Below are 12,233 nucleotides of genomic sequence, written 5' to 3' on the forward strand. Positions count from 1 at the left end.
ACCTGATCCCAGAGCACGAGAACAGAAGGGCAAAGAAAGAATAGATGAAAAAGATCAGCATTAGGGGCAGCGCAGGTCCAACAGTTAGAGTCCTTATCAGGAGAAAAGCGAGAAATAGAAACTGGAGAGAGATATAGTCTGTGATATAGAAAAAACATAGATTGAGTGAGTGAAGCAGAACGGGAAATTTTTAAGGACCTGGACCAAACTTGGTCCCAAACAGCTATAGGCCAGTCACAGCCCAGATCCAACTCCCAAGCACATTCCAATTTAGATTTCGGGCGGGTCGGATTGGGGGAGGAGAAGAATTTATAAATAAGAGAGGCTTTAGGGAGAGTAGACAAGAGCTGAAGAAGTGGGGAATGAGATACGGGAGAGGATGACAAGGGAAGGGAATAATAAACATCAAGTATGATGGCCATGAGGACAGTGAATCTGCGGAAAAAGGATTGCGGGCATTGAAACAAAAGTCGGAATTGAGGAAAAGAACATGGAAGAAGACCATCAAAAAGTTGGTTAACCCACATCAGACCCTTTGATCTCCACACATTCCAACAAATAGGACGATTATTGAGGAGAATAAGCGAATTGTACCAGATAGGGGAAGCCAAAAAGGATTCACGAGAAACAGGACCAGGACGGACCAGAGCATATAAAAGAGAGGAAGTGTGCTTGAACAGGGGTAGAGGAGTGGTTAAGTTCTTAGCAGAGAAATGTACAACCTCAGATAAAGAGAAAGGAGAGAGGAGTGAGCGTTCAATAGAAAGCCAAAGAGGAGCAAGAGGGGAGGGTGCGAGAACAAGCCAATTAGAAGCCTGACGGAGAGAAAAAGATTTATGATAGAGACGGAAGTCCAGAAAATTGACTCCGCCATTGGATTTCGGTTTACGAAGAGCAACTAGAGCAACTCTCGATTTTTTTATGATTCCATAGAAACTTAGAGAGACAGGAGTCGATGCGTTTGAAGTAGATATCAGGGATATGTATGGGGAGCATGGAAAAGATGTATATAAGAATGGGAGATATCATCATTTTGATCGAATCCAGCCGACCCCACCATGAAAGAGAGGATTCCAAGAAGAGAACAATTTATCAATACGGGATAATACAGCAGACATGTTCAACCGAATAGATGAAGAGATGGAGTTAGAGAACCATATTCCAAGATACTTAATTTTAGAGGAATTCCATGCGAAGCCAGTGGTCGAGAACTGATGAGGGAGACAAAATTTGGTAAGAGGGAGGATCTCAGTTTTATCAGAGTTGATCTTGTATCCAGAAACTTGGGAAAAGGAGTTAAACTCAAGCAATAAGGCCGGAATGGGTTGGTCAGGGTCAGAAATAAAAAAAAGAATGTCATCTGCATACGCAGAGAGTTTCAAATGAGTCTTGTCATAAGGGAAACCAGAAATAGATATGTTATTTCTAATAGACGTAAGAAATGGTTCTAAGGCCAGAACAAAAAGTAGAGGGGACAAAGGGCAACCTTGACGGACACCGCGCTGTAGGGGAAAATAAGGGGATAGATGACCATTGACTAAAACAGACGCCTTAGGTGCAGAATAAAGTAAAGAAACAAGAGATACAATTAGGGCCAAAACCGTGCCAGCGCAGGGAGGCAAACAGGAAGGACCAATCCACTCTATCAAAAGCTTTCTCAGCATCAACCGAGATGGCGGCTAAAGAAATGTTGAGAGAAGGTACTTTATTTAGGACGTTGAGGAAAAGGCGGGAATTATCCGAGGTAAGCCTGCCCTTGACAAAACCACACTGCTCCTTGCCAATGAGATGCGGGAGAAGAGGATCCAAGCGTAAGGCGAGAAGTTTAGCAAATAATTTGTAGTCTACATTAACTAGGGATATTGATCGGTAGTTTTTACAGAATTGGGGGTCGCGACCCTCCTTAGGTATAAGGCAGATCGTAGCCTCGTGAAAAGTACCGGCAGCTGTGACAGAGGTAAAAAAGGACTGGAAAAGTGAGAGAAGTTTAGGAAGTAGACGATCTGAAAAATGCAGATAAAATTCCACAGAGAAACCATCAGGACCCGGAGATTTACCTTTAGTTAAAGACTTTAAGGCGCTATCCAGTTCGGTAATAGAGAGATCAAGTTCAAGACCAGGGAAGTTAAGATGAGAAGTGGAGGGGGGAGGAATATTATCTAAGTAGGATTGAATAAGAGAAGCAGATGGAGGCGACTCAGGAGTATAAAGAGATTGGTAGAAACCTTGAAATTGGGCGAGTATATCCTGCTCCTTATGCAAGAGAAGATTATCGGTGGAATAAATCGAATCAATAGAATTACGCTCCCTACGAGACTTAAGGTAATTGGCCAAAAGTTTACCTGATTTGTTGCGACCTCCGTAGTAGCGCGCACTGCTCCGTAGTAAAATTGAAGAAGCATTATCAGTAGTGGTTTTGTTAAAATCGAGTTTGGCGCGTATAAGGTCTGGTAAAATAGTTTTAGTAGAGGAAGTGTAGAATTTATGCTCCAGGGATTTAATATTAGCTAGCAGGTCTTTCTGTTTCTTAAGATAACATTTCTTTTTCTTTGAGACAAAATCAATCCCAAAACCGCGAGCGGTAGCCTTAAAAGAGTCCCAGAGAACATGAGGGGCTAAAGAGGGATCAGAATGGAATAAAAAGAATTCTGTAGCAAAAGAGAGGATCCAGAAGAAGAGAATTATTGAAACGCCAACGAGAAGATTTGGGTTGAGGAGGGAGAAGATCAAGAACTGTGACAATGGGAGCATGGTCTGAGATAACTATCGGCTCTATAGACGAGGACAGAAGATTTTGAGAAAGACTGAGAAAGGAAGATGTAGTCAATCCGAGAGAAAGAGGCATGAGGAGGAGAAAAAAAGGAATAGTCTAGAGTGTCAGGATGGGACAGCCTCCATGAGTCAAGAAGGTGTGATTTAGAAATAGTGTCAAGAAATTGTGTATGTGATTTGTGAGGGGTAAAGCGGGCAGAGGATTTGCGATCAAGAAACGAGTCAACAATTTGATTACAATCCCCCCCCAAAATGAACATGGAATCACTGTATTGAAAACATTTAGAAGTAATTAGAGGCCAAAAATTACAATCGGGATGAGTAGGACCATAAACATTAAAAACAGTCAAGGATACAGAATTGATTAACAGCTTAACTAAGACCCAACGACCATCAGCATCATTCTCTTGAGAAAGAACTTTACACTTGAGTTTCTTGTGACACAAAATGGCCACACCATTCTTTTTATTAGATGTAGGAGAGAATAAGACCGTTCCCACCCAGCCTCTCTTCAACTTAAGAGACTCCGCCTCAGAAAGATGAGTTTCCTGTAAAAGAACTAAATCAGGAGTATAAGAGGCTAGATGGGAAAGCACTCTCTGTCGTTTAATAGGGTTAACAAAACCTTTCACATTCCATGAAATAACTTTGAATTAAAAACAATAAAATGTGCAAGGAACACAGAAAAGGCATAGAAACAAGAACGCCATAAAGGACAACAGCAAATGAATGAAAGAAAAGAGCAAGACAAAATAAATTCAAGAGATACAGTAAGAGAAGAGTAGAAAAGAGGGGAAAAGGGAAGAAAAAAGAAGTACAAGAAGAGACAGTACATATCCAAAACGGATGACTGAGGAAAACATACCTGAAGGGGAAAAAGGAGGTGACAAGATGACGATGGGGTATGGGAGGATTCGACAAGAACGGCCTCCTAAGCCGGAGAACAACACACCGCACCAGGACGGGAGATGAGAAAGACGAATTGTATGTAAGGGTGGGCGTAGTTCGCGAAGTAGCACTTCGCGAAGCTACGCAAAGTGAAGTGCGCACTACGCGAGCTACGCGTAGCACTTCGCGAACTGCGTAGTAACATGTTCGCACTGTGCAAGATGTTGTTTTCAATGATTGCACAGTGCGGACAAGCAACCGGCACTGTGCAATCATTGAAAATGGCATCTTGCACAGTGCGAGCTGTAGTTTTCTGCTGCTCGAGTAGATTTTTACTCGAGCGGCAGCTTTCTCAACGCGAACTGGTAGTTTCTCATCGTGAGCGGTCGCGAGCATACGCGACCTCTCGCAATGAGAAACCTGACCTCCTCGCGTTGGGAATCTCGCCGGGAGGTTTATTTTCCATGCTCGCGATCGCGAACAAGGAAAAACTCTCGCCGGGATGTCATTTTGCTTGCTCGCGGTCGCCAACTTGACGTTGAGGGCCGCGAGCAAGCAAAAAATTACCGCAGCACTACGCAACACTACGCTACGCGTGTTCGCACTGTGCTACGTGCAGTTCGCGTAGTGCGAAGTAGCGCGAACTTCGCAAACTACGCGAGCGTAGCGTAGTGCTTCGCCCAGGCCTACTCGTATGAGATGAAGAGGAACACAAAAGAGCGGATCGAGCAATCTAAGGGAGGGAAAAAGAGACACGTTATACAAAAATCATGTCAAGGAAAACACAAAAGCAGACGTTATATGAAAAACAGAGAACCCAAACCAACAACCACTGTAGAATCACATCAAAAGGAGAAAAAGCAAACCAAGATAAGAATATATCAGCAAAACCTGCAAGGAGAGAGACAAAAAAGTTAAATAATCAACCAGTAGCAGGATTGGATGTATCCTTGCCAGCATTGGTCTGAATGTGAATAAAATTCTTGAGTTCAGCTGGATCTTGGAAGGTCCAAGTATTGTTTTGGTGAGTTACTTTGAAGGTACAGGGGTGAAAGAGACCATATCTAGCTCCAATAGAGCGCAGAGGAGCTCGGAGAGACAAGAATTCCTTTCTTCTGGCAGCAGTGGCATTAGAGACATCTTGAGAGAGAAAAACTCTCTGACCCATCCAGGACACTTGGCGCTTTGCTCGAGCTGTAGAGAGGACCAGAAGAAGATCAGTAAACTTGAGGAAGAGGATGATGACCCCTCGCGGTTTGGTTGAGGAGGAGGAGCGAGGGCCAAGTCTATGAGCTCTTTGGATACTTAGAGAGGTAGTAGCAGGAAGGTCCAGAAGTTTCAGAAGAAAAGAGGAGAAGAACGTAACCGGATCATCTCCTTCCAAGGACTCCGGCAGGCCATAAACGCGTAGGTTGTTCCTCCTATTCCTGTTTTCCAAATCCTCAGTGTGCTGTTGGAGGGCGAGAAGAGATTTTTCCAGAGAGGAGATGCGCTGAGAATTTGACTGAATCTCTGTAACCTGCTGCTCCACGGAAGAAACACGAACTTCCATAGTTGACCACTTAGCCTCAAAAAGCTGCATCTTGGTATTGGTCTCCTCCACAAACGGACGCAAAGCGTGAATCTCCTCTAGTATCAGCTCCATAGATATAGGGGATGGAGGTGACTCAGGTGGAGGAGGAGAAGAGTCTTGCTTCAAGCGCTTAGGTAAGGAAGGAGAAGACTTGTTAGAGGTAGGCTGTGATGGAGAAGAACGGCTGGAGGATGCCGTCGCCATTTGATCTGTGGGAGAAGGATGAGAAGAGTGACCTGCCGTTGAAGAAGAGGCGGAGGAAGGTGGGGTCTTCGAGGGCACAAAGACAAACTTTGGGTTGCGTAACTTGCCCATAGAAGCTTGAACGTGCCAGTGACAGGATGAAAAAGAAGCAATCCAACGCAAAGTCTTGTACTCAAAAAGCAAAGAATGTCAATATGTTTGGTTGGAAAACACAGCGGTCAACAGGAGCAATAAGGGGCAACAACAAAAACCATGAAGAATCCCAAGACTCAGAGGTGTTGCAAACAGGAGTAAAGATTGCTTCCAGTAGTAACAGGGAGATCACCAATGGGCGCGAATGCCATATGCGCTGAGACTTGGTGAAAGAATTGCAGCAAAAACCCAGCACGTAGACGTAATGGGGATGCAGTGAGTTTTACGCCTTGAGTCTGAAGTAAATCATCAAAAAAGAGCACAGCAGACGTAACAGCCTGCGAGGGGAACATGAACGCAGGGGTCTCTCAGGAAGCAGCATCGACATGAGGAATAACTTGCAGGCATAGCGCAATGACAGAGCACAAAACACAAAGGAGAGGTCCTTAGTTGCTAAGAATAAAGTCCAGTGTCTGGAGGAAGAACAAGGAGAGCATATCTGCGGTCACCTCAGCGTCGCGCACACATCGCGCATATTTCAAAATGGCGGCCGCGCTGAGGGACTTACATCGAGAGGCAAGAACGGGCCAAAAACTGCTGAGAGACGAAGTCTGGCGGTCACATCTTCAGCGCGAAGTCATCCGCTTAAAGGAGCCGCAAGGAATCAGCCGAAACGGTCGCAGATAGCGGCGAAGAGATGAAAAGTCCGCCGCGGCGTAGGAGAGCTCCGGTCTCAGGCGGCCATCTTGTTCGGCGTCCAAGCCACGCCCCCCGTGTTCATTGTTTTTAATGTATATGGGATTAATACACAACTGTTGTGCTCATCTCTACATTTGACAAACAATGCCACCATGAGCAGACTGTTATAAGAGCCGGTGTGGCCAATTAAGTGCTGGTGCCGAGCACCGGAAACCACCCGCTCAAATTAAGAGATACCACACGAAATGCCCAGAAGTGTGTCTGGGAACCGGCACCTGGTGCAGCGTTCCAGGTGGAATTCTGCAAGCAAGCGTAATTCTTTCAGAGAATAAGGAAAATGATTACCCCCTCTTTATAATCTTCAAACTTGCTCAATTTCTCTCTATGATGGGTGCCATTTTATCGCCTTGTCTTAAGTAGTTCGTTGTATGCCCATTTTCTACTGCCTGAAACCCCAATAGAGCAAACATGCTTAATACATTTTGCACAGGACTGGGTGTATTCGAGAGCCCTCCTATGATTTTGCAAACTACACTCCCTCTCAAGTTAAGTGACCCCCCCCCCCCCCCCCCCCCCCAAAATAGCACTCTCTCCTCGTGCTTTGCAGGTTACGAGGTACACTATGATTGACTTTTTGTTTGACAGAAGGGCAGCACGAAGCCATTTAAAGTATTACAGTGCGGTTTAGTTAAGATTGCTACATGTTCTAAAACTTCTTCCTTTAGTTACTCTTTGGTGTGGTAATTTGTTTCCAAAATGTCACAATACTTCCGTAATTGGATCTTTCCCAGCCACCTCGTAATTCATTTTATGAGCAGCTCAACGATGCCTCTGGCAACATTTTGCTGGTGGAGAACAAGGAAGGGTGTGGCACATGCACCTGGGAGGAGGGGAAGGTGCACACAAGAGGGTAGAACTAAAAAGGCGGCAAAAAGTATCTTCACATAATGTACCACAAATCCGCCTTCGACCCTTATATGATAGAGAAAGGCACACAGGTACACGCCCAAACACACATACACCATTGATGTTACTTCTTCCCTGTGTCAGTGTCCATTTCTTTTATTTTAAACAATCTTTTTATTGCATTTTCAAGTACAACAAAGAATTAGCAGCAGTGCATCATATAATATTTATGTGCGCCATTACTAGGGGGAGGCCCCTTTTCAGGTAGTATATATGCAGTAAGAAATTTAGTGAACCCCATGCCTTGATTAACTTTTCCCCAATGTTAGGGGGAGCCCTGATCAAGACCCTCACGGTTCAAGCTCGATTCAGTGTTTAAGCCGCTATGGGAGTGCCATTCGGCCCAGACTTTCTCCATTTGTGTGGACATCCCCTCCCAAAATCAATTTTTTATTTGTCATCCATCCATCCATGTCCCATTCCCACTCCACCACGTCGGGGCTTCTCCAGCCCCCCATAAACGTGCAATGTTTCATTTAGCGACCACAAAACCCAGTGAATGCCACAACGTAGTGTCTCCCCAAATGTGCAGGGACATGTTTTCGCTGTGTCTGGGGGCGCCACCATTGTGACCTCTCCCATAACTCTCTGAGGATCTTTCCAAAACATTTGCACAGCCGTACATGACCATATAATATGGAAGAAGGTGCCCCTTTCACCTCAGTCGCAAAGACAGATCCGTTTGACAGCGGCCCATGGCCCCGACTGTGGTGCAAGAGTAGTACGAATGGTGCAAAATGCGTAAGTAGATCAATCAAAACCCTGTATTTATGGCAACCTCTTGAAAGCCTCCTAACGCCTCTTCCCACTTCCTGTCATGGCAGTCCCCTATATCTCCCTCTCATTTAGTCCTGGGTGTAGTGAGGGTGTTTGGGGAATCATCTATTGGCTTCTCAGTGTCCATGTCAAACCCCAACAGGAGCAGTAAGGAGCCTTTTTGTCTCTTCAGGTGGATGATTATGAGGTGGCGTGTGAGCAGGATCTCGGCCCGCTGCAGTTTGTGCTGCTGGAGAAGCAGCGGTTCTGGGTGGAAGATAACTGGTTCTGCCGCCATGTGAGTGTGACTTGTCCAGGTGGACACACCTTTGAATTCCCCTGTCACCGCTGGTTCGTCGGAGACGTCACCATACGCATCCCTGAGGGCTCTGGTAGGCATTTCTCATTTCTTTGATTGCTTTATTGTACCAGGATGTGTTACGTTATAGCATATTTATAGAGCACCGCAGCTGCCATAGTATGGATTCCTGGCCCTCGATAAAAGACATCAGAGACCTTTAAATAGAAAGTGAGTGAGAATTGGAGATCACATCAAGTGGTAATCTGAAAAGGTAAGGCTTCAATTATTTCCTGAAACTATTGCAGTCCTCTGTCCAGGCCGGCTCTAGTAGGCAGCTGCCTTACGGACCCCCACTAGGTGGTTCCTATTTCTGCAAAAGACCTGAAGAATGGCCCTGTTGCTAGGGAAGGAGGAGCACCAAAACAGGATAATGTAATTTTTCCTTGAGTTCTGGAACCCTTGCTCCTTCTTCTATATGTCCAAAGAGGTGGATTCCAGGCTTTTGCAGCAAGCACTTTGATTGACTGGCAACCAGCACATACCACCTTACACCTTAGAGTTGAACTTTTGAAGGCATGCTTGAAACAGCTTTAGGGTGTTGGTGCAACTACAATTTTCACTGTTGCCCCTTCACATTGATGTCAGGGTGCACCAACACATGTTTTAGTTATTTCTGAGGTTGGCAGCTAGTAGAGTAAATACATTTGCAGGCACATGTGGTCCCAGCGCTGTCCATAATTATGCGGTAGCATTCTGAAGCTGCGGCAAGTGAAGAAGAGGATATTTTGATACACCCAAGCAAGGGATTTTGGTATAATAGAGTAACGAAGGGGCAAGCGTGAAAACGGTCTGCACCTGAAGAGGAGCTGTTTGATAAAATGCTGTCTTCTGCGTTTTTAGATGGAAACATCCAGTTCTCCTGGAGCGTCCAATAACCACTCAGCATTGATTATACCTCTAAACTCCTCATTTGTGCCACTGAAGCAGGACAGATGCACAGACGAACAAACATACTATCCTTTTTTATTTTTTATTATTATTAGGCACCAACCCCTTGATAATGAATATTTGAGGTTTTATCATAATACATTTTTTTTGTAAAATATTTTATGTTCTGGAACCCTTAACTATCTGCTTAAGGTTTTTTTTGCGATTTCAAGAACTGGCCTTTATGTGGAATTATTTGAGACCTCCTTATTGATTCCCAAAATCTCACAGGCTGGTGCTGTGCTTTCATTCATTGCCCCCCCCCCCCCACCCAAGTTTTCTTTCTAGAACGCGGTTCTTGAATTTATTCTGGTAACTGCAGAACTTTATAATTATGCTCCCAGTTAACAAATCGGCTGCTTTGCCATTCTCAAACTGAAATTGTAGATCCAAGAATTGTTCAGTGATCTTGACCAATCAGGGTCATATTCATGTATTATGTAATTTATACAGTGCAAACCTGGACACAGCGTAACAGAAAGGGGTGAAAAAGAGTTTTAGATTGAATGTGCGAGAGGGGCAAGGGTGAGCTCATGGTGCACTGCACTCCGTAATGGGGCATGTAGGTGGGTGATGAATGGTGAAGAAGATGGTCGGGAGCTCGGGAGTACAGTAGAGAGGAAAGGTCTTTCAAGAGTGCAAAGAGCTGAGGAGGGAGATGGCATTTGAGGATAAGGGCATGACTTTCTCCATTACAAGCAGACACCAAGCACGCTATTTCGTATATTGAGCACGTAAACTCGATCTTTGTTCTGAACGGAAGGATAATAATTTCAACCATCTACACAATATTAGTCTCTTATGACCTAAGGATTGTTACACTAACATTTGATCCCCGAAGAAGTCCGTGTAGGACGAAACGCGTTGGCTGTTTTGACCACTGTTCAATGGGCGTGCTTTTAAGAAGAAAATGAATAAATGAATACAGACATCTTCTCTTCATGCGTTAATTATGTGCTATGTTTTGATGAAAATTACTGTTATAAGTGAAATGAGATGCGTGCCGAATTCATATGAGACAGATTCAATCTAATTAACATTGTTCCACTACCACCACTAACTGGCGCAAATTTTGGAAGCTGTAGAGAAGGGCTGTACTTCAGTTTCTGTGCACCAGTGGAGAACTCCTAAACTCTGCCCGATACAATTTGACAAGTGCGGTACCTTATTGCCTCAACCCCTCTGTGTATATTCGTTTCAAGACTTTAGAATAGCGAGGTGGAGGAGACATGAGAACTTTATTAGGGGAGTGGTGCGAGGCAACGAGGATAAACATGGGAGACTTCAGGGCTACAGGACATAGTATGACTTTACTAGTGTATCTCTTTGGGTGGGTTTGGCAGCCGGGTGATTAATGCAGCAAGAAGGTGTTGCTTTAAGAGGTGAGTCTTAAGTTATTTCCATGAGTGGGGAATGACCAGGCGGTGCTGAACTTGGAGGGAGTTCTACACATTTGGAGCACAGCAGGAGAAGGTTTGGCACCTCTCCTTTTTCCTGCATGGTTTGAATTCCAGTCTGGCGATAGCTGCGACTGTGCCTCTTGCCTGCTCTCTACTTTAAAAAACTGATTTCAAATTGGTTCTTGCACCTAATGATACAAATACATCTATTTCTAACTCATCCAACCAAATGTTTCTCACCTTTCCACTTTATAAAACTCTACATTTCTTTAAAACTACTGAACAGGATTCAATGACAAATGTTCCTGATCATTTAAACCATATCAATGTCTTAAACAAAAGATAAAAGTAAATAAAATTTGTGCAAATTGAGACAGAGTATTTTCTCTTAACAAAATATTTTTTGGGGCATTACTTGATAGTTGTTTAGCTTGGGTCTTGCAGCTTTTACAGTCTATTAGCTATAGTGTTGATCCGCTTCACAAAGCCTCTTAGTAGGCACAATCTAAATGGTTAAAGGAAATGCTGAATGTGTCTTTACAGGTTCCAAGACCTAAACGCAAAGATTAAGAGCTATAAGTTTCTTACGCTTATTGAGAGACTGTGGGCGCAGCGTATAATGTAAGTCAAGTTCTTTACTCTATAGCTGCGGAAACTGCAATGAGGACTTTGTCTCTTGCGTTCCCATGATTTGAGATTGATCCCAGATCAGACTGTCTGAAGCAGAAGCAAAGACCTAGTATTTTCAGATCTCATGATATAGCAGGTTGCTGGTAACCCTGGGTTGTATGGTGCCACAGCTTGATAAAACTAACTTACGGTAAGGCCTTTTTTAAAAGATGGGTATATATCGTTTGCTATTGATCTACGATTAGTATATTCTTTCAAGATTGTTTTAGAACATTGATACGAAGGTATTGATCCCATGATTGATCCCATGATGGCATGCATTAACTTAAACCAATATCTAAGTATGGTAGCACTTTGAAGTGAAAGTTTTTCATGTAGCTTGAATTCAGACCAGATTTGCTCCTTGCTTGCTGGTCATACAAAAGAAGGTAACCCCCTAGTGAGTTAATTTGAGGTCAGGGAACAGGGGGGGAAAAAGGAAAATATCAACTATGCCAAACAGTATCCCTCTAGACCTATCTTACTTTACTTAATGTGGGTACAAATGGAAACAGATATCACAACTATGTGTACATTTTTATAACTTTTTTTATTTATAGTTATTTTTTCATTGTTTCATCTTGATTAGTTACTTCTTCACATTATTTTCTCATACAGTGCAATTCATCTCTTTTTTTGGTAAATGGTTTTGTCTTTTTTATAAAATACAGAGTGTAAACAAGCGTTTTTTTTTAATTATCAAACCATGTGAGTTTCATCAATGATTCACAAAAAATAAGAATAACCCCACACCAATCACACCTCTAAAATTACTACATACATATCCCATTCATACAGCACCCCAAAAGAGAAGGACAACAATTGCAGAGCTTGTCCAAGGCAGGGCAAGCCGCTGGGTCCTCTAATAGATTACTAAACGTTGGGG

The 12,233-nt window shown here is 43.7% G+C and overlaps 1 protein-coding gene across 1 annotated transcript in view; it reads left to right on the forward strand.

Moving 5' to 3' along the window:
• Positions 1–12,233, forward strand: part of LOC146780092 (polyunsaturated fatty acid lipoxygenase ALOX12-like) — a 193,821-nt gene that overhangs the window by 41,894 nt on the left and 139,694 nt on the right. The window contains exon 2 of the mRNA XM_085638369.1: positions 8,184–8,382. Coding sequence (XP_085494495.1) covers positions 8,184–8,382 — 199 coding nt within the window. The remainder of the gene's footprint in view (positions 1–8,183; positions 8,383–12,233) is intronic.

The sequence above is a fragment of the Triturus cristatus genome, chromosome 12 (genome assembly GCF_964204655.1).
Source record: "Triturus cristatus chromosome 12, aTriCri1.1, whole genome shotgun sequence".
In the NCBI taxonomy this organism is placed as follows: Eukaryota; Metazoa; Chordata; class Amphibia; order Caudata; family Salamandridae; genus Triturus; species Triturus cristatus.